Here is a 22,978-nt window from a genome sequence, read left to right as displayed (position 1 = left end):
CAGGGGCATAGGGGCAGGCAGGTGGGAAGAGTCAAGTAGTGAAGGGCAGCATTTATCTGGTGCTTCTCTCTCTCTCCAAACACTCTGCTTCCTGCCCCTCCGCATGAGGCAGCTGGAAGGAGACTGAGACTCAAAGAAGAGCAATATATGAGGGCACAGAGTGTATATGAGGGCACAGAAGGAAAATCGGGACCAGATGCAAACAGGCTCCTTTTAACTTGATCTCAAGGGTCTACAGCACGTGCTGTGACTGATAAGAGGTAAAGTGGTGGGACGGGTGTGGTTAGTGTGGGGAAAATCTAGATCCCCATGGTTTCTATATGTAAACCTCTCTAAATGCTGGAAAGGCTGGTTCAGTTTCTCAACACCTGCGGGCAAGATGGTAAGGGGTTGATGGAATTTCAGCAATGCTCTCATGTTTGGGGGTCATGGCCTGCAACTGACAAGAGTGGCAGGAGCCCTGGCTCCAGAAGGAAACACTGCATCTACTGTTACCTCCCAATCCCCTCTACACCACTGCCTGTGCCAGGCAGCATCTAGACAACCACAGAAATAATGTATAACATGGCTGAGGGAACGGTAAAATGGCATTTTATTACACACAGCAGCATATTTGGGACAAGAGTCAAATCTGGAGTGACGGTCTTCATGTTAATTCTCCAGTATATAGGAGCTTAACTTAAACATCCTTTTCTTTCAGTCCTCGATGAGAAATGGCATCTCATGTAGGGAAAAACTGGGGTCCAGCTTATGCGGATGCAACATGCTTGGAGAAGCAGGAAGGCGCCAGATGCCTAATGAAAGTCACTTAGTGTCAGAGAAGAAAAGTCTGCGGTCGAAACCATTTGGCACATGTTCCCTGGAGGTGGGGAATCAGGAAAGTGAGGAATCTCTCAGGCCCACAAGGCAATAAAAGCCATGAAAGCAAAACCAGCAGCTACACAGGCCCACTTGGCCAGAGGGATCTCAGAACCAGCTAGCTCCCGGGGCAGAATTTCTAGGAAGGTAACATACAGAAAGGTGCCAGCTGCCACCCCCTCTAACACAGCCTGGGCTAAGCCTCGGCCCCCTTCAGCATCTCCTTGAGCCACAGCCAGCCCTACTGCCAGGCCCAGGGGGGACATGAGAGCTAATGACAGGATGGAGAACATGGCCCACCGTGACTGGGTGCCTATCCTCACCAGCCGCAGCCCTACCCCGAACACCACAAGCCCCTTGTGAGCGAGGACTGCAAGACAGAGCTGCACGGTAGATGCGACTGTGGGCTGCAGCCCCACAGCCAGCCCTTCAAACACTGAGTGAAAGGAGAGTGAGAGCAAGAGGACAAGGGCTCGAAGGGGACCCTGAGAAGGCGGGGGTAGAGGTCCGTGGCTGTGGAGGTGAAGGACATGAGCACCACCCCACTCCTCCTCTTGCACTGTCGATCCTTCAGCGGTCCCGGGACAGCACTGTAACACCAGCGACTCCAACAGGAAGATGAAGAAGAAGCCCAGGGAGATGACGAGCTCTCCATAGGGGTACTGCATCTAGGAAGAGAGAGAGGGGCTGGGAGATGAGAAAGGAGGGAGACTGAGGAGAATGGGAGATGGTGGTAATAGAACATGAAAAGGGGAGGGGACTGCAGTCCAGAGTAGGTACAGACATGCAACAACATATCCTATCAATAGGGCTAGAATATGGGAAATGCCAACAGTGAGTACCAAAAAGGAGGCAGAGAAAAAGGAACCCTTTACACGGTGGGAATGTGAACTAGTGAAACCATTGTGGAAAGCATAAATATAGATTTATCTTAAAAATTTAAAAATGGGGTCTCCATGGTAGTGCAAGGGGTTAAGTCTTAGCACTATGAAGCTATCGGCAGCCACTACAGCACACGTTCAATCCCAGGTCAGGAAACTAACCCATATAGCGCAGCAGACGTCTCCTCTCTCACCCACTGCTCCTCTTAGAAGTATATTTCAGTAGATCCACCTGTTCTGTTTCCCATTTCTGGTGAATCCTCTTACCCCAAAACCTCTGGCTATACCCCAGCTCTTGTATGCATAAATAAATCTAAAAAACAAACAAACAAACAAACAAAACTTAAAAATGGAAATACCGTATGAACTGGCAATCTCATTCTTGGGATATATCCACAGAATATGAAACCATCAACAAAAAATCCTTGTGTTCACAGCATTATTATTATTACTTAAAGATTTATTTATTCATGCATATAAGAACCGGGGTACAGGAAAGATGTGCATGAGGGTGGGAGGATTCACCAAGACAGAGCAGGAAACAGAACAGGCAGACTGAAGAAATACACTGCTGAGGGAGCAGCGGGTGAGACAGGAGAGGTCTGCCTTGCCATGTGGGCCAGCTGGGCCTCGAATTCGTGCTGCAGAGGCTGCTGACAGCTTCACAGTGCTGCGCTCAACTGCCTGTGCCATCAGGGGAGGCCCCACACAGCAGCATTATTTACAACATCTAGGACACAGAAGCAGCCTAAATCTCCTTCAATGGATGAATAGATCAAGATGTGGTACATCCACACCATGGAGTAGTATACAGCCATAATGAAGAATGAAAGGCCACCATTTTCAAGAAAATGGCAATTTGAGAGAACTATGTGCAGTAAAGAAGTCAGAACCATAAAAACAAATATTGAAGTTACAGAGTAGACAATTTGACAATAGTAAAACACTTCAAAAATTAAAGGACGTCAACATATATTGTGAGGGCTCTGAGATCAAGAGATGAGGAAAGGGACAAAGGAACATAAGGGATGACAGTGGGGAAAAAACAACCCATGACACTTTCACTGATCTCATGCTTTCCTGAAAAAACTATGGTAATCAATAAGGGACATCAGAGTATCACAATAAAGGGGTGCCAAGAAGCAGCATTACATTATTACAGGGGAGTAATCCAGAGCCAAGTAAAAACCAATAGCAGACTGGGGTTTAATTTTATTTTCTGCAGATGAGCTATTAGGGTTCCTGTTCATCAGAGCAAAAATTGCTTATGTTTATAGTTAAATGGTATACATCAATTAAAATTATGTCACATTTTTGTTTGCTTAGTATTTGGAACATGATTTTCCAAAAAAAAAAAAAAAAAAGGATAATATCAAACATGTCAAGGTTGAGAAAGAACGGACATGAAAAGCAAGAGCTTTTTCCTGGGATTCCATCAACCCAAAGGACTGGCTTGGCTCCTCTTTTCCTGTGTGGTGTTGGAGCTGAGGAACAGGAGGGGTCCTGTATTCCTCACTCACTGCCCTCTAAAGGGTCAGGTTATGAAAAGGAGCTTCTGGTTCTCCATGTCTTCCAGGTAAGGCCGGTGGGAGATACTTACATGTGCCGAATCAGGATCATCAGGCTTTCCCTTACTTTCCGTCCTGTTCTAGGGAGGAAACAAAAGCAGCAATTGAACAGGGTCAGTACAGCTCAGCTTCCTGTCCTGTCCTCAGCACCACTGCTTTTCTTAAAGCTCCCTGGCCTGTTTCATCACCCCACTCAACATGGCAGATGTGCACCTTCCCTTTGCTCCGCCCGTGTCCTTGGCTCCATCACTCGCCCCCTTTCTTCTCTTGGTTCTGTTCATCTTTGGCTTCACAGCCCTGCAGCTCAGCCTTTCTGCTGCTCACCTTCTCCATGAGCCTCTGGATCTCTGACTCAATTCCCTCCAGGGCTTCAGCGGTCATGTGCATAAGCCCTGCTCCCAGGAAAACACCGGCAGAAATGCAGCCAAGGAGGCTGAGGACTCGGCGGTGACGACCTAATACATAGCAGGAGTGAAAATCCATTTGGCCATGAGGAGAGAGATAAAGGATTGAAGATAAAGACTAAAGGGTAATAGGCAGTGCCCTACTTGTCCAGCAGCTTCGAGTGGTGGGAGAATCATGATAGGGTGATGGGGTGAAATCAGACCAGATTACATGGGGATAGACATATGGGAGGGCTATACCTGTGGCTGCATCAATCTTGAACCATTTGAAGCAGATGGGAATCAGGCCACAGAGCAGAGTGAGGACCAGCAGAGCAAATAGACAGCCAATTTTTACCCCTAGCAGTGGTTCCATCCTTGGGGTACAGGGTGAGCAGGGACTTCAGAATGACAAATGGAGTTACAGTCTTTGGAGCAGGAGTAGTGTCTTGGGTGGTCAAAGCCGGAGGGTCCACTTCCTGAGTTCCAGAAGTCTGTTGGATTCCTCTTTCTGCTCTGTGCCGCCTCGGCTTGTGCTACCTTGCATAGGTGACTGGGGCCCTGCCCTTGCCCGCAGGCCCCTCCCCTGCCTCAAGCCTTCCTAATCTTGGAAACCAGAAACTCCAGACTCCCTGCCAGGCGCAGCCAGTGCTCTATCTTCTCCTCCTCTTCAGTCCCATGACTAATTCAAGTCTGTGGACAGTCTTAGTTCATGCTGGGACTGGCTCAATCCAAAATGGGGCAGTCTATGATAGTGACTTCCCAGTTGCTTGTCTTGGGGACAATCTGGGCTTGCCTCACTCAGGACATTTGATCTAAGCCTTCTATACCCTCCCCTTTCCACCCCCACCCCAAGACTTAGAGGTTGCCATGCTGATACCTGAACCAGCACCCTTTCAGAGGGGATTTGGGGCCACCTGGGGGTAAGGAGGAGGTGGGGCTGAGAGGTGATGCCATCACCATTCTGTGAAAAATAGCTGATGAGGGGACTCCCCTTTTCTCTAACTCCAGAAAAATACCTCCAGGCATGGAAATGTCTAGTGGGAATTGTGACTTCTGGTATTACAACACTGATACTATTACACCTGACTGTAACTGTTTCTGATACATGTTGTGGGAGAAGAATTGTTGTAAGACAAAGTTATGTCGTAAAGCAGCAAGGCTTAAGTGAAAACAGAAATGATCCAAATAAACTGAAGATCCTGCCTGGAAATACAGGGTAGAGAGGAAAGTTTCATTATTGATGGGCATTCACTCTTGAGAGAAAACAATGCATGAGGTAAACTCTGGAGGAGCTGATGAACCCTGAGAAAGACAGAAGGGAAGGAGGAAGAAAAACAGAGACTAGGCAGTTGCTGGTTCCCCTAAACAGATGGCCCACAAACAGCCCTGAGACCTGTTGGGCCAGTTCTCAGAGAGCTGGGGGTGGCTTTCCCACTATCCCAGAAAGGGATTCAGAACAGCCTCCACTTTTGGCATGCAGATTGTTTTGTGCCGAAGGCGACTGAGACCCTGAAGGGTTGAGAAACTTTTGTGTCTCCCTTTACCACCAAGAATTTAGATGGGGGCCTTGCCATGAGTTATTTCCCCAAATAAATGTTTATGGCCTACCCACATGGCAGGGTAAACATTTAATTACCAATATTTGACAGTCTCATCATCCTGTGAATTTCCCTGCTCCCCTTCAAAGCTTTAGGTCCCCAAAACTTGCTTTTGACTGTCCCTAAGCTCTCACGTATGTGGGGTTCCTATAGACACAAAATTAGTTTTCTTCTGCTAATCTGTCTTACGTTAATTTATTAGACCAGGTCAAAGAACCCTGAAGGGTACAGGATGATTTTTTTACTCCCCAGCACCTCCTGGGAAGCGTGGACTTTTGTAGAAGTGCAATATTCTGCAGGAAGGGATGAGCTTGAGATTTGTGTGGGAAGAGAGGCATTGAATCCAGATTCTTTTAACTACAGGATAGGCCATGACAACTGACCTCCATACCTTTTAAGAATTACAAGATCCATTTTCAATATTTGAAAACTTTTTATTATTATTAAAATCTCAAACACACACAGGTATATAGGAATACCTGTACTCCCACCCTGGATACCAGGTAGCTTTCAGCCTTGACAGGCATGAGAAGAACATTTTTGTTACACAACCTTGTCAGCTTTTAGGGGATCTGTAGCAGGGGATGGAGAAGGATCAGATGGAGAAATCACAGGTAAAAGATCTCCCCAGGAGCTCACACGGGCACAGCGGTACAAATCCCTAAGGAAAAGAGAGGTTACAGTGGCCTTAGGGTTCTTGCCACCTCCCACAAATTTTGTTCACACTCACTATACCTGCCGTGCCGGCGGGCTGTAATCACAGCATGCTGCATGTGCCCATCTGGACAGCACATGTGACAATGCACATGGCGTGGCCGCCGAAGGACAGGCTGAGTGATTCGGGGCCAGCGATTAGTCTCCTCTGGTGAACCCCGGGCAAGGATTACCATTGAAAACTTTTCTTCTGTTGGCTTTTTGTTCTAAGATAAAGATACGGAGACTGCTTAGAGAAAAGAATTATGGGAAAAAGATTCTGGACTCCCTTTCCTTTGGCTTTTTCACGTTCTACAAGTCATGCTCATTCAGGTCCGACAATCTCCAGCCTAGTCTCTGAATTCTCCAACTCCTTCTGCATCTGACTCTTTTTCTTCCTGTTTTCCCAGGTTGTTTTTTTCCTGCTGCAATACTGTCAGTAAGATACATACCCAACTGAAGGGAATAGGATGGTAAGCCTGGGAAAGGCTACAGGCCAGAGGCTTAGAGGCTGTCAACTGGGGACACGGAAGTTCATGAGGACACTGTGAATGGAGAAAAGACATGAGGTAAGATAAAAATCCAAGCATCATAAAACTGAAAAACTAAGATTGAGAAAGTCAAGACAGGTTAGGGATAAAAAGCATAGGAACAGGGCAGGGACAGCCAGGAGCATCATGAAGAAGAAACGGATAGGGGAACAAAGGAATAGAGTTACACTCTCACTCTTCCTGGCCACAGCCGAGTTTAGATCTTTCTATGCTGGGAAAGGTAGAAGTAATACTCACTGGGGCAAAGACAAAACCAGGTTGAGAATCCAATGGTGACTTCTCTTTTCCCTGAAATGAAAAATATTAAGCTGGGCTTGAGGGGTCTCATCTCATAATTCAATCTCTGCATTCCGTAAACTGAGGACTCCTTTAACATTCACTTCTAGTTATTATTAACTATGTTCCTTAAGTTAAGCTGGCTGCTTCTCTAATACTCCAAACAAAGAACTTTCTTTTTGCAGCAGGAGAAAGGCAGGAACTTGGCACACTGTATGGTAGCTCCTTTGTCAGCAACCTCCACTTGCAAACAAATCCCACTCCAGGACAATTAAATTTATGATTATACACTGGCTCATACTGGTCCAAGGAGCTTAGGTTCTTGGCGCAGCAATGCCCTAGATCAGGGTGGGCAAACGCTTTTTCCCCCCCAAAGGCCCGGAGAGTAGGCAAAATTGGCCTATGGCGCAATTACTGAACTCTGCCATTTGTACTATGAAAGCAGTCACAAACAGACATACAAATAAGTGTGGTTCATACAAAAACAGGTGGCAGGCTGGATTTGACCTGCAGGCCTGATTATGCCAACCACAACCCTATATACTGCCTTTCTATGCCTAGAATTCAGAGAGTCATCCTTAGCACTATATGACAGAGTCTATACTGCTTTCAAGAGGGCCAGCTGCAGGGGAACAGTGAAAGAAGAAGCTTACCTTAAGAATCAGGTCCCTGGCATCCATGAGAATACGGTGGCCAGCTTTTGTCCCATTTTCCACCAGTATCTGTTCACAAAAGGGGAAAGAAAGCAGAAGCCTTAAAATTCACAAAAGCATAAGTATCAGTAGCTGTGTAACAGCATTCCTAGACACAGTGGGCATTATACAGAAATGGGAATTTTATACAAGGTGGGAGTGGAGCCCTTTAAGAGGGATAAAAGGATCTATTCAGGGGAAGAGTGGTCAAGAATAAAGTTCCAGTGGAGAGAAGGAAAGGCATGAAACTGCTTTAAAATTTGAAGGGAAAAAGGAATTGCACCTCACCAGAAAACGACTTGTCTTGCGCCATAAGGTTTGGACTACCTCAGTGCGGTCAGCTTTAGTAGGCAATTCACTCAGGGAAAAGGCTGATACCACCACATCGAATTGCACCTGAGGACCAAAACAAGGAACATGACAGAGCCGACACCTCTACATCCTAAGAGGACTACAAAGCTCTACCCCCTACATTTCTTCCCTTTTCTTTTCTCTTCTAACACTCAATGCTGTAAAAGCTGTGGCCACAGATTTCTGTCTGCCAAATTCCATTTAGCATATTCTAAACATTACTACTTGCCTTGGGTGATACTGGCAGAAACTGTCTGAAAAAGACACCTGGAACATAAGGTTCCCCAGATTCTGAACCACCTGTGGAAGAAAGTGGAGATGTGGCAACTATGAATGTATAGGAATAAATTGAAGTGACATCCTGTTAAGAAACATGACCCTGAGAATAAAGAAAAATGCTAAGTGAGAATGAGATGTGCCAGAGTAAATAAATACTAAAATGAGCAGGGAGAATATTTGGTCTTCTGTCCTGTTAATCCGAACTATCCATAGCCCAACAAAGGCCTTTATACCACCCTCTTGTTGACCACAATGTTGGATTAGACTCATCTTTAACTCTTAGCCCTCTTCTCTACTCCCCACAAAAACCTTTCTAGTATTCCTATATTTCTTAAGGCCTCTGACTTTGGAAAGCCTTTCTTTACACCTTGCCCTCACCTTTCAGTAGTTTTTCTGCCAAATCCAACATGGCAGCTGAACTGTCCACACACATATATTCATGTATGCTCTGGCCCCACGTACTGTGAGCAGCCCTACAAAGGCAAAATATAAATTACCAGTTCGCCATGACAAAGAGTCATCCCTATACTAACTCTACCCCTGAAGAAACAGAATGCTATGTTAAAAAAATTGGAAAAACTAATAATGCTATTTTCTTATTTCATTTACAGTTCCTCACGACAAAAGTCAGATTCAAAAAACAATCTGTTGGCAAAACAAAAGCAAAAGTCTGATGATATAGAAGACCTATGCCCCACGTTCATTTCCTTTCCTTTTAAAAAACTAGGTTTTTTTCCTTTTAAAACTAGGTTCAGTCTTTTTTTTCCCCCTTGACATTTCTTTTAAGTTCATATGCTTTCTCAGGTTTTGTCTAATCTGAGGGAAGAAACATTCTAGTTCCCAACTTTCCTATCTCCTTCTGGTTTCCCTGACTCCTGATACTAGAGTGGAGTAACAAACACGGCTGTCTAGAGCTAGAATTGGCAGGCAAGGCAGACAGAAGAAAGATACTCACCAGATGACAGAGCCAGTACCTGAGCCAAAGTCCATCAAGGTTTGTGGCTGGAACTCTGGAACTCGAGACCGGATCTGAAGAAATTTAAAATACCCACAGTAGAGTATGTAGATTCTTATTGAGGGGACCATGGAATGAAAATGTAATGAATTAGGGGAAATGTAATGAATTAGGGGACCATGGCAGAGAAAATGTAATGTCTTTTGAGATTCAATGTAAATACTTTGTAGAATAGGAAGCTCCTAAAACAGCAATTCAAAACTTTTCTTGGGTCATAAAATCTTTTCAAAGGGAAAACATAGTCTGTTAGGGACAAAAAAAAAAAGCACATGCAATGTCCTAAGAACCCTACCTCAGAATACTACTTTATGAACAAGGGAACTGATGGTAAAAGGGAGTAGGTTGGCAATTGAGAAAACTGCACCTCATGGAATGCCCGGGAGACTGCTGCAAAGCCACCATCCAGTCTTGCTGCCATATACACCAGGCTTAGTCCTTCATTGTAGCTGTCAGAAAAATCAGTGTGTCAAGCCCACTGGGAAATAACTTCCATCCCACAGTTACCTTCTAGATTTTTTAAAACATGGAATCTTTGGAAATCTTCCAACTTAGAGCATTCACTCAACACAGAAGAGTCCCGCAGAGTTTTACAAACAAGATTGCTTTTGCAAACACCAAATTGGGTAATTGTACTTCCCAACTCTCCTCCCCCCCACCCCCAACGCCCCTTCTAAAGTCACTTTTTCTTCTGCAGCCTTTCTAGTCTCCCTTACCTCAGTTCTTGCCAGTGGTAGGTAGTTTTGCGTAAAGCACGCAGCACTGCTCGATGAAGTTTCTCTTCATTCAAAGATAAGTCTGGGGTGAGAACAAGGACTGGAGGTGAGGACCTAGGAAGAACATGACTCAGATCCAGTATCTGAATACATTGCCTACCCATTCCTCTCCAACTGCCACCTGGAAAAGCCTCAAATCTTTTTTTTTTTTTTTTAAAGATTTATTTATTTATTTATACAAGCACTGGGTACAGTCAGAAGCGCGGGAGGGTGAGAGAATTCCCCAGAGCCAGAGTGGGGAACAGAACAGGCAGACTGACGAAGTACACTGCTGAGGGGAGCAGCAGGCACAGCAGAGCTGCGGGCAGCTTCACAGCCCAGCACTCAACTGCTGCGCCACCAGGGGAGGCCCTAGCCTCAAATCTTAAGAGAAGCCAAACCTAGAGAAAAGTTTCAGGTAAGACTAAAAACGATGATCACCACCACGAGTGTACCAGTACTTTGCCTCTTATAATAGTAGTTATTAAATTTAACAGACTCTATCCCACATTTTTTTGTTCTATAATAATGGGAAGTGGACTAAAGATTTAAAGACTAAAATAAGGACAATATTTTGTATATTTTCTCACTTCTCCAAACTTTAAGATCGTGACATTTCTGATGTTCCTCTACGTAAGATAAGAACTTCAAAATCTAAAGTGTCCTGATTGTATTCAGTTCAGTACTACTCTATTTACTGAATGCCTATTATGAATCAGGTACTGTGGGAAGTGCGGGGAATACAAGATGAGTAAAAGGCAGGTCTGTAATATGAAGAAGTTCACAAAATCATGAAAATAACTGGATTACTTGTACTTATTCTGTCCCTTAAGAGTGTTTCAGTAGTTAAACATAGAGCTTCCATATGATCCAGCAATTCCACTCCTAGGTATTTACCCAAAGGACACAGAAACATCAATTCCAAAGAACACCTGCACCCCTATGTTTATAGCAGCACTGTTTACAATAGCTAAGCTTTGGAAACAACCCAAATGCCCAAAAATAGATGACTGGATCAAGAAGATGTGGTACATATATACCATGGAATATTACTCAGCATTCAAAAAAGATAAACACATGCAATTTGCAGCAACATGGATGGCACTGGAAGGGATCATGCTCAGCGAAATAAGCCAAAAAGAAAAAGAAAAATACCGGATGGTCTCACTCATAGCAGGAATCTAGAAAACTTAAATAAGGGACCAGGAAAACAAATAACTATAAGAAAGTGAAAATCAAAATCAACAAAAAACTACGAACCAGAGACACTTTTAAGGGGGCGGGGGTGGGAGGGGAGAGATTGGGGTCAGAATGGGGGGGCTGCAATTGTATGGGGAATATAAAAATAAAATTTATTATTAAAAAAAAAAAAGTGTTTCAGTAGTGGACATGGAGCCATACAGGGGACTTCATTTTGTTTGAATAAAAATGTAGATGGTCCTAATCCAGTGAACTTGGAGGAAAAAACCTACAGGATATAGAAACACTCAGACTTTTACCTGAGCCCCAAGGGCAATCTCTGAAATAATCTATCTTATTTTAGTAAGGTATCACTGTGATAGCTGCTCTGGTCAGAAAGTCAAATAAGAAACAGCAGTATCTATTTGACTATTTCTTGCTCTTCACTCCCCACTGACATTTAATTTGGCCTTTTCTTTCCTTAAACCCTACCTGGGTTTTCCAGGAATTTTTTCTCAAGATCTACAGCCCGTCTTTGCAATTCCTCTGGCTCCATTGGCAAATGACGGCTCCAGAGATAATTGGTCAGTCCTTGCACGTGCTTCTCCACGTTGGGCATCGAGCTCTCTACGGCCAAAGACGAAGAGCAGCATCACGCACAGAGGCTCAGCCTGCAGCGCTCAGGCCTCCTTTCCTACCGTTACTCACCGAGCAGTAGTAACTGCGCAGCATCCGCCAAAGCTTGCGGCAGCCTTACGCGAGGCAACTGCAGGATGCCCGGGTGACGGCGATGCGGCCTCTTTCCCAGAAAATCGGATTTGTTATCTACTTGGGACACACCGGGCACGAGGGCGGCGAGCGCCTGCGGGCCGGGAGAGGGAAGCGGGTTGCGGCGCTGGCTGAGGGAGGGGCTGCTGAGAGGGTCCCTCCGCGGAGCGGGGCTGTTCCCGAGATCCACAGTCTCTCCCAGCGCAGGGAAAATACACTCACTCGAGCCTGGGGAGCCACTCCAAGACTGTGGCGCCATCTGCCTAATGTCCACGGATACCTCAATCCCCTCGCGGTCGCCATGGCGCCAGAGGCGAGCCGGAAGCGGAAGTACAGGATGCCCACGACCCTCAGTCGCACTGGCAGCTGCAAACATCCTCCGCCGAACAGCGGGCCGGGGCAGCATCAGCCAATGAGGAGAGCGAGTGCTTTGCTAGTAGCCAATAAACAGTCGGTATGTAAATCACCTTGTAGAGTAGCTGTAAGTGGGCGGGACTTGGACTCCTGGGCGGGGAAACCTGCCGGAAGCGAGGTGATCGCGAGTTGCTGGGGGCGTGGCTTCAAGTCAGAAATCTAGGAGCAGAGTGGGTTGGGGCGGGACGGTTTAGGAGTGGCGCCTTTTTGGGGATCTTTAGACACCGGCCGTGACTGGCAAAGGGTATTTCTAGATGTATTAACTACTTTGTTCCTTGATTTTCGCTCTAGAGCTCTCTGAAGGCTTGGGCTACCACCCCCTACAAATACCCCCCACACTCCGGTGTTAAAAGGTGAGAGTTCTGGCCTCCCGGTGGCGCCTCGGCGCGATGTGAAGCTGTCCGCAGCCTCTGCGGCGCGGGTTCGATTCCCGGCCGGCCAGGGAGCAACCCACATGGTGTGGCAGACCTCTCCTGTCTCCTCCGCTGCTCCCTCAGCAGTGTGCTTTGGTCCTTCTCCCTGTTCTGCGCCCCACTTTGTCTCTGGTGAATTCTCTTACCCTCCCTTGCCTCTGGCCTGTACCCCAGTGCTTGTATAAATAAGTAAATCTTAAAAAAAAAAAAAAAAAAAAACCTTAAAAAATAAGATAAAAGGTGAGAGTTCACTAATGGAAAGGTGACTTAAGAAAAACCAGATATAGGTGCCCGAACCGGTAGTAGTTAATAGCTTTACTTTATTTACGTGTTCGTTTGTCTTCATTATAAACTGGTCTTCTTAGATAAATAGCTGACAGAGCATTGTGTGCCAGATACTGTGATGACATTCACTTTCTTTTTTTTTTTTTAAGATTTATTTTATTTATTTATTATTTATTTATTTATACAAGCACTGGGTACAGTCAGAAGCGCGGGAGGGTGAGAGAATTCACCAGAGCCAGAGCGGGGAGCAGAGCAGGCAGAAGGACCGAAGTACACTGCTGAGGGGAGCAGCGGGCGGCAGGAGAGGTCTGCGCGCCATGTGGGACCCTCCTCCGGTGGCCTGGGAGGAGCCGGGGATCGAACCGGTGCTGCAGAGGCTGCGGGCAGCTTCGCAACCCGCTGCGCCACCGGGGAGGCCCCACTTTCTTTCTTTTTTTTTAAAAAAACTGTATATTTATTTATGCATGCAAGAACTGAGATACAGGCCTGAAATACACTGCTGAGGATGCTGTAGAAATAAATTCTAGTCTTTTACCCAGGCAGAGGAAGAACAAGCGGTACTTCAAGAATGGGGAGGTCTGGAGAAGCTTTATTACTCATGCATGAGGTCCCAGACCTGGGTAGCCCCATAAGGTCTGAGCACAGGTTTAAAGACCAAGGATTTCTTTTATACACAACTGTCTCTGTATTTGTTACATTGATAGCATTGTTTTTCAGCAGGCACAACCATTTGTAGCAAAGTCTCCAGAAAAGGGGGGTAAGACAAGGGGGGAAAGATGCAGGTAAAGGGGAGAAAGATGCAGGCAATTGGGAATGGCCTTAGAGAGATAGACCAGCTGGTTGCCTGCCCTACCTTATAGATAACAGTGCTGAGGCCCTGGCCAAGAATCTTGAAAGGGAAGGAGCTGTAAGTAAGCAAACTTGTTAATTATGCCTACATTGTAATTTCATTGCACCAGGACTGGCAGTTCTGCTGGAATCTTTATATATTCATTTGCTCAATAATATATTTTCTCATTGAGGGGAGCAGCAGGGGAGTCAGGAGAGGTCTGCTGCGCCATGTGGGAAGCTCTCTGGCTGGGAATCAAACTCATGCTGCAGTGGCTGCTTTCACATAATGTCTTTCAGTCCCTAGAATCTTGCGAGGTAGATTCTCTTGTTAATCTCATTTGCAACTGAGGAAAGTGAATCTTAAGGTGGTTAAACATCACACCCAAGCTCAAGATCACAAATCCTGTTAAGTGACAAGATTTAAGCCCAAGTAACCCAAGTCTTAACTTCACACACATTGTTGCTACTTGGAATACAAGTTTAACTGGTTAAGAACAATATGATAATTGCTCTGAAGTGTTAATATGCAGCATTAAAAATAATTCACTGTAGGGCCTCCCTAGTGGCCAGGGTGTTGTCTGCAGCCAATGCAGTATGAGTTCGTTCCCAGGCCAGGGAGCTGCCCACATTGTGCAGCAGACCTCTCCTGGCTTGCCCACTGCTCCCCTCAGCAGTGTATTTCAGTCGATTTGCCTGTTCTGTTCCCCACTCTATCTCTGGTGAATGCTGCCATGCCCGTGGCCTGTGCCCTAGCTCTTGTATGCATATATGAATGGATCTTAAAAAAAAAAATTCACTGTACTGTAACCTTGATTTCTATCCAAATGCATCAGTTAACTAGGATATATCTTAACTTTTGGGGATAGGATAGGAATTGGGTGACTAGATGGGTATAGTACTGTCTTTGCTGTAATGCAAATGTTCAAATATAATTATGGTACAAAATGGTATCAGTTGGAGAATTTAATGATTCCTTTGCATTTGGGTTATTAAGCTTTGATTCTAATAAATGAGGCCTTTACTTTATAATCTGAATGCTCTGGAAGGAGACAAAGGGTGCTAGGACAACTTGTAAATGTCCCATTCACTGCTCTTCTCCCTTTCAGGGTTCTATGTCCTCCCCCACAACTTTGACTGACATCTCTACACTCTTACACTTTTTTTGAAATTGCTGGCTCAAGTATTAACAAAACAAGATCTCCCTATCTCTGTGGGTTAGCTATAGTGTAAGATTGGCTATGTTATTTTTTGTCAAAGAGTTGCAGGATGTGGCGTGAAATGCTTGGCATCTGGAATCTACCAGTCTGAATTCGAGTTCTAGAGCAATAGGATATTAATTACTACTTTACAGAGTTATTGAATCCTTCGCAGAGGATTTAATGAGATACTGTCTTGTCCAAAGTAAGTACTCAAAATGTTTGTGATATTATATGTGCTGTCATATTTTTTTTTAGAACTTGAAAAAGAATCACATTTTAATTATTATTATGAATTTGTATCTTATGTCAAAGACAGACTTGAAAGTGTGGGTGTTTGGGACCAGATAAGCCTGAGCACTGGAGACTGAGAAGTAAAGAGCAGAAGTTGGTGGTGCCTCTGAATATCCCTCTGTTTTTTCCTATTAAAATGACAACATAGAGATGCTTCTTTTATTCTGACACTGGCCTAATTGGAATTGTTCCCTTCCATCAGTAATACATTTCAAAGGATCATTTAGATCCAAATTTATGTGTCTTTGGTCTTAATCCAAAGTATTCTTTATTAAAACAAAACAACAACCTTCACAATACTATCCTCATGATCAAGGATTACTTTTTAGATATCTAAAACAGTGAACACAATTCTTTGTACGTTGAAAATACTTATCAGTATTTGTTGATGATGCTGACAAAGTGACCACTTTTTGATTCCATGCTTGGAAAAGCTCAGCAGGATAGACTAGGTTGAGGATCTGAATCAAATCATTTGACCAGGATACAATGCCCCCAAAGCATAGATAAATTTATTTCCTCCCTAATCTGTGAATTCTGCCATTTTAACATTGGTTATACCTTGTCCTGGGTAGTATTTCCAATTAGTGGTTCTACATTTAAAAACCCAAAATAAGATGTAGAGAAATAAGATGATATTAAAGAGAAAGATCTCCAGTACTAAATTAAATAAGGAAAATAAAGATTCCTGGGGGAAAGTTTGGATAATTTGGCCTGAGATGGATAATGACCATCTAGTATCCTCCGCTGAGTTTATGCAAAAGGAAAATAACTAGTTATTAGATTCTGAGAGACTTTTTTTTTTTTAAAGATTTATTATTTTTATTTATTTATACAAGCACTGGGTACAGTCAGAAGCGCGGGAGGGTGAGAGAATTCACCAGAGCCAGAGCGGGGAGCAGAGCAGGCAGAAGGACTGAAGTACACTGCTGAGGGGAGCAGCAGGCGGCAGGAGAGGTCTGCGAGCCATGTGGGACCCTCCTCCGGTGGCCGGGGAGCAGCCGGGTATCGAACCGGTGCTGCAGAGGCTGCGGGCAGCTTCGCAACCCAGCGCTCAACCGCTGCGCCACCGGGGAGGCCCCTAGATTCTGAGAGACTCTTAACAAGGAAAGCATGCAGCAACTGGAATAGATTCTGTGGGAAACTAAAGAAATTCTGGCATCAAATATCTCAGATATTACCCTTTTAATCTATTTCTTTTTTTTTTACCCTTTTAATCTATTTCTTTTTTTAAATTGTTCATTTTATAATCATCTATTTTCTTAAGGCATTATTTTTAGTTGTGTGTATGTGTTTTATAGATTAGTCTTCATCGATTAACTGGTTTTTACTGTTATTTGTAACTTTTCCTGAATATATCCCCCTTTTTTCTGCATATTTTCTAATTCTGATGCATTGTTCTTTTATGTCTTGTTTTATTTTCTTACATTGTTTGAAATCATGGATTACCTTTTAAATCAGTTTTGAGCATGTCTGTGTTAGTTTAGGCTCTCAACAAAGCAAATGTTAGGATGGGATTAGATTTGTAAGAGATTTATTGGTGACATGTCAGCGAAGGGACAGGGAGAGGAAGCCAGAAGAGGCAGGAAGAGCTGTAAGACTGAGATGCAGGTCTGACCTCTAGGAAAGGTTCGGGAGGGCAAGCTACTATTGCCTCTGTCACTGCAGTTGATCTCAGGGCTGTGCTGGCTCCCACCCTCTCCCTCCTTTACTCCACATTCTGATTTCTTCTCACCCTTGGCTGTCATATTATTAGGTCTTCGTGACTTACCTGGTGTTATGACCTGAAACATTCCCTAGGGTTCTAAAGCCCTTGATAGTCATATCTTTCTCTGGCTGAGGTTGCTGCACATGTGCATCCAACAGTTTCCTCTGGCGACCTGTATCTTTTACCTTGCAGAGTCCACAGTTACTAGATGAAAACAAAAAATTTCCCAATGGGTCAATAGGAATGATGGTAAGTGATGCTTCCACCTGGACTCATGTGATCTTTGAAAGAGGGAGGAGATTACATATGTGAGTGTGTATGTATATATCTTTCATGAAGGTGTGTGTGAAGTGGGTGTTCACAGCATGTATGTCTGCTATAGATGCCTCTGCAAGAGAATCCCAAGAGTTAGGTAGAGGGATGGATAGAGGCTTCCTGAAAGGAGCAGGGAGAGGGCTTTGTTGTCCTTGATTAACTTCTCTGCTGTGTTGGTCGTGACATTCCTGTCTAGCCCACAGAGACAGTACCTTCCTGTGGTTCATATGATTCTTCTTAACTTTGGCCAGTTCATTCCTCAGTTTTCCTTTGTTATCTGTGATCACACCCAGTAGCCACATAGAGAGGGTCTGGACCCATACTGTGCTTGTACCTATTTACAACATCAGGACACAGAGAAGAGATGGGAGACACACAGCATAGAAACAGAACTATAAACTCCCTGCTTTTTGTCTCTGTTTCATGCTTGAGACTCCTGTTTCTCTCTTCCCCTCATTTTCCAGGAACATATTTCCCTGACTTGAGGGAGAGAAGCCCAAAACAACTGGAGAGGGCCTAGTGCGAAGGAGAGTAAAAACTAGAAGATACAATGACAGGAGCCTCATGGTTTCAGCTTGAAAATTCTGAATCTCATGAAGTAATTATTCATTCATTCATTCACAATGCATTGTAGTAATGTACAGCTGGTGTCTTTGAGCATCCCCGCAGACCGATGTGTGGGGGCAGAAGCCCTGTCAGCAGCCCTTTTGCTTAACCTTTGTCAGTGGCTGTGGCTCCTCCCTCAGGTCAGTGGTGTGTGTGTGTGTGTGTGTGTGTGTGTACCTGGATGAACACACTCACACATACCCACCCACTCCGATATTGGCAGCCATTCTTATAGTTTTGTGTGACCAGGGCCAGGAGCAGGGGTCTATTTCCTGTTGGGAAACCACATTCATCTTCTCTCTTATAGCCTCTCTGGCTCTTCTCTTTGGGGGATTTGCATATTTGAAAACGATCAGATGGTTTTCTTTTCCTGATCCTTAATACTCTCTGTGAAGCTATCTCTGAGCTTATTCCAGCTCTTGATACCTAGGCTTCAAACTGAAGATGGTGCTGGTCCTGCTTGGTAAGGACCTTGGGGAAGGAAAAGGACATGCTGGAGGGAAGGGAGGAAAGCACTCATGGCTGACAGCAGAGGAGGCTAAGAGGGAATCTGGCTCCTGAGATTGGACGGGAGGAGGCAGAATGTGCATGACTCACCCATGCTTGAAATCCCCCAACCTCTGCTCATTTACCTCCAATGTTGATAGCATCAGTGACCCAGAATCATAGTGAAGGGCCTGGAGGGTAATGCACTCTCCTCAAGTCTCCTTTCTATAGCCATACACACCCTCTGTACTCAAAATAAGTCTGAAATGTCCATACAACTGTGACCCCTTGAATTCATCCTTCCATCGTCCTGGCAAGATCACTTGAGTGAAAGCAGTAGCAAATTACTAGTATACTGTATGTTTTTTCTTTGATGGGAGGAAGGCAGACAGATTGGCCTTCTAATTGGTGAAAATTAGTATTTCTGCTGCCCTTTCAGTAATATTACTATTGGTACAGTCTAGATTTTCATGTAATTTATCTTCTGACAGTAATGACTGTCAAGTTCATCAGTATTTTTTGAATCATTGCAATTATCATATATATATTTTCAGGTTATTTATTTTTATTTTTTATAATAAATTTTATTTTTATATTCCCCATACAATTGCAACCCCCTTATTTTGACCCCAATATCATACATTTTTAAAAATTAATTTGAATATAAAGATATGTTGCGTTGTCGGGGCTTCAGCAATTAGTGTTGTTATATAATTCTTAAAGTAATGCCTAGATTTGGAAATGAATCGTGTGCTTTACATGCTGTGTTAAAAAGTCTTAATGGTGGGCCTCCCCGGTGGTTGAGCACTGGGTTGCAATGCTGCCCACAGCCTCTGCAGTGCCGGTTCGATCCCCGGCTGCTCCCCGGCCACCAGAGGAGGGTCCCACATGGCGCGCAGACCTCTCCTGCCACCCCGCTGCTCCCCTCAGCAGTGTACTTCCGTCCTTCTGCCTGCTCTGCTCCCCGCTCTGGCTCTGGTGAATTCTCTCACCATCTCGCGCTTCTGACTGTACCCAGTGCTTGTATAAATAAAAAAAAAAAAAAAGTCTTAATGGGCTTGCATATGTTAAATTAACATTATTGCCATATATTTTATGGGTTATTCTAATACAGGAATACTATTAACTTCTTAAAACAGTATCTAGAGACATAGAGTATTGTAAAGAATTAGCATCATGTTTCATAGATGTTCTCCAATCTTACATGTGTACACATTTAAGAGTGAAGAGATTATTGACTATCGTAGCATGTATTCCAGCACTATATACAATTATTGTGCTTGTTTGTGAGAACCTTTGAAACCATGTATTGTGTGTGTGTGTGTGACGGGAAAGACAAAAATAGATTCAGGCACCAGGAGACATCGTGATCTTAAAAGGCATTGCATTCGTGCTCTTTGTCAGAGAAAATTTGACAAGTTAGTGCTTCTTTCACCTATGTACATTACTGCCCTGAACCATCTGCACATGGAGACAAGGGTCTGTCTCCTGTCCTGGCAGAGGCACAACCTACAAAAACTTGTCACTCAGATGTAATCACCTTTTAGGGATCTTGGGCAAGAGATGTGAAGTGTTTTCTTTGAGTTAGAATTTTGTCAGTCATGAGAGCAGAGGGTTAGGGTTATAGGTTGAAGTGACTGAATGCCTTTTTTATTCTTTGAGAAATTTATTGTTTTGTGTGTTTATACTAGTTACAAGTGGGACTTTTAAAAATGTGAGGTCCTGGGAGAAGGGAGTAGGATCAGAATAAGGGTGGTAGGGGACTATAACCAAGATTAAAATGCATACATTGGGCCTCCCTGGTGGTGCAAGAAGTTGAGATGCAACGTATGAAGCTATCCACAGCCACTGCAGCATGAGTTCAACCCCCGGGCCTGCCAGGGAACAGCCCATATGGTGCAGCAGACCTCTCCTGACTCACCCTCGCCCACTGCTCCCCTCAGCAGTGTGCTTCGGTCAATCTGCCTATTTTGTTTCCTACTCTGTCTCTGGTGAATCCTCTCACCCCCCACACCTCTGACCTATACCCCAGCTCTTGTATGCATAAATAAATAAATCTTTCAAAAAAAGAATGCATTGTGCAAAAATGAAAAATGATGTAAAAATTATATATAAAAAAAGAAAAAAATATGAGGTCCTGTGAAGGGCCCCTTCTTTTCCAGGTCTAAGAGTTGTTCTGGCTTTATCTTTAGTACTTACACAAAGTCAGGTCATAGTAGATTCCTAATAAGTAGATTGCTAATAAGCAGTTCATAGTAGATTCCTAAGTCATAGTAGATTCCTAATAAGCAGCTCATCAAATATATTTTAGTAAATGGAATGGATGTCTGAGGAGACGTGTCAATGAATGCCTGAGAATTGGTTAATTTTAAGAAGAGTTTCTTTGGAGTCCAGAAAAGGGGGAGAAGGTTTTCAGGGCAGGAAAGGTTTAGAATCATTGGTCATGCAGAGCCTAGTTTAGAAATGTTCTTGGGACAAAATACAGATAAGCAGTTGAGTTGGCTTTGTATGGAAACAGGAGGGTGGTTTCGACTTGAGTCAGGAAGCCTGGCCCAGAGTTCACTTGGTAAGAAGCTGCTTCTTCAGAGATAAAAGGATAAAAATCTCTGGCCTAAAAAATGGAGCCTGGCAGTACATGTGAACTTTGAAATGGACCAGGGCAGACTTCAATGTCCGAATAGTGGGTGAAACTATGCCAAACTGAATCAGGTGGCGTAAGAATTAGATTTACCCTGATGCCATATGGGATGTACTATAAAGTCACTGTCACTGCTAAAACAATATGTGTCCTTTAAATAACTGTGCATGGGAGGCAATAAGGAGGCTTATTGTGACAGTGTAGGATAGAATAAGATCTCACGCTACACTTTTTGGAAAAAGCTTTGACAGGCAAATTTGTGTCACAACAACTACTTAACCAACTGCCTACAAAGCTGCTGTGCAATTTGCAGTGTGGCCTGACCTTGAGCCATGCTCCTACTCCTGCTTTCCCTCTCCATCTAGAGGCTTAAGGGAAGAAGTTTCAGAGAATAAACTAGAAACGGTTGAAGGAATAAAAAGAAAGGATCATTTTGATAGACTTGCACTTTTCCAGAAATTTTAACTACTTGCTGAAATTTTAAATACTCAATTTTTCATCTGTAGCTGCTACCAAGAAGGCAGAGTCTGTAATGTAGGGAATATTAATTGCCTTAAGCATTTGTAGCACACTTAGATTTAAACTCTCCTTCTGGGGCAAATTGATATGAATTTACATAGATTAGGAAAAATGTCCTTCACTCAGTTACAAGATTGGACCTGCGGCTCCTTGCTTAGGGGGAGAAAGAAATTTACTTTGGCAAGCTGTAGGAAATCATTACTGGGACATAAAGGGGCAATTGTTAGGGGGAAAGGATGTCCTGAGCTAATTCCATGCAGGCTTTGTGGACTCCACCCCCACTCCAGACCAAAGCCATCAGGACATTGGGAAAGACAAATCCTATCACCACCAAAGGGAAGGTGGCTCAGACCTGAAGGTGGAGTTAAGCAGTCGGGTTTAGTATAAAAACCAAACACGTGGACCTTGGGGGGCTCGCTCTCTCGCTCACCTCCTGGCTTTGTTATAGGGCAGCCCCGATACAAAACGGGGTGCCTGACTGTGGTCCTCACCCGCGCGCTTAAAAGGACTTATCAATGCTCTACTGCAGGCACCCGCGAAAGGTTAATAAAAGGTTTATTTACAAGGGAAGGAGAAATGAGGAAATGTACAGCTCAGGGAGAAAAGTGGGAGACAAAGTTTTAAATGAGTCCTACCCGATCCGCCGATCAGGAATCCCAAAATGGCGCTCTGAGAGCTGGCTGCAAGCCAGGAGCCCTGAAGCCAGGAGGCGAGTGACAGCGAGCCAGCCCAAGGCCCACGTGTTTGGTTTTTATATCCAACCTGGCTGCCCAACTCCACCCTCAGGTCCCAGCCACCCTCCCTTTGGTGGTGACGGGATTTGTCTTTCCCAGTGTGTTGATGGCTTTAGTCTGGAGTGGGGGTGGGGTCCACAAAGCCTGTATGGGATTAGCTCAGGATATCATTTCCCCCTAACAGCTTCACAGCTCCTGACTTGCGGCCAGCTCTCAGAGTGCCATTTGGGATTCCAGATCAGCTGATAGGGTAGGATGCATTTAAAACTTTGTCTCCCACTTTTCTCCCTGAGTTGTACATTTCCTCATTTGCCCTTCCCTTATAAATAAGCCTTTTATTAACCTTTCATGTGTGCCTGCAGTGGAGTATTGATAAGTCCTTTTAAGCACGCGGGTGAGGACCCACAGTCAGGCAACCTGTTTTGTATCGGGGCTGCCCTATAACAAATTCACAGTGGAGGTGTATAAGCAGTGAAATGAACATGGGAGAAACTGTTTGACCTCACTAGTAAAGAAATGCATGTTCAAACGCCTGGACACAATTTCTCCCAGTAAAGTAGCAAGGTTGCAGTGAGACTTATAGTTTATGCATTGTAGATGGCATTGTAAATAGGTGCAAACTTTATTGAGGACTGTTTGCACTATATCCAGATCCAATAGGATGTTTATGTCCTTTGACACATGAGCCCAAC

The 22,978-nt window shown here is 44.3% G+C and overlaps 2 protein-coding genes across 3 annotated transcripts; both read right to left on the bottom strand.

Annotated features, from left to right (window-relative positions):
• Positions 1–533: 533 nt before the first annotated feature.
• Positions 534–5,627, bottom strand: SLC39A2 (solute carrier family 39 member 2). The gene is made up of 4 exons (XM_037502967.2): positions 3,952–5,627; positions 3,632–3,762; positions 3,340–3,387; positions 534–1,526 (listed from the first exon to the last, which is right to left on the bottom strand). The coding sequence occupies exons 1-4, from the start codon at positions 4,064–4,066 to the stop codon at positions 894–896; spliced, it is 927 nt and encodes a 308-aa protein (XP_037358864.1). The 5' UTR covers positions 4,067–5,627; the 3' UTR covers positions 534–893.
• Positions 5,628–5,724: 97 nt separating this feature from the next.
• METTL17 (methyltransferase like 17) lies at positions 5,725–12,197 on the bottom strand. Of its 2 annotated transcripts, XM_037502966.2 has the most exons (14): positions 12,070–12,196; positions 11,788–11,941; positions 11,572–11,706; positions 9,862–9,943; positions 9,513–9,594; positions 9,089–9,162; positions 8,512–8,606; positions 8,084–8,154; positions 7,792–7,899; positions 7,465–7,533; positions 6,773–6,823; positions 6,437–6,529; positions 6,027–6,211; positions 5,726–5,952 (listed from the first exon to the last, which is right to left on the bottom strand). In XM_037502966.2, the coding sequence occupies exons 1-14, from the start codon at positions 12,148–12,150 to the stop codon at positions 5,835–5,837; spliced, it is 1,398 nt and encodes a 465-aa protein (XP_037358863.1). In that variant the 5' UTR covers positions 12,151–12,196; the 3' UTR covers positions 5,726–5,834. The 2 variants fall into 2 exon arrangements, with proteins under 2 accessions (XP_037358862.1, XP_037358863.1); XM_037502965.2 differs by having other exon boundaries at positions 5,725–5,952; positions 11,788–12,197.
• Between the last annotated feature and the right edge of the window lie 10,781 nt (positions 12,198–22,978).

The sequence above is a fragment of the Talpa occidentalis genome, unplaced genomic scaffold (assembly GCF_014898055.3).
Source record: "Talpa occidentalis isolate TD23 unplaced genomic scaffold, MPIMG_talOcc4v2.1 talOcc4.11, whole genome shotgun sequence".
NCBI lineage: Eukaryota > Metazoa > Chordata > Mammalia > Eulipotyphla > Talpidae > Talpa > Talpa occidentalis.
This window is presented reverse-complemented; position numbering and strand designations above follow the sequence as displayed.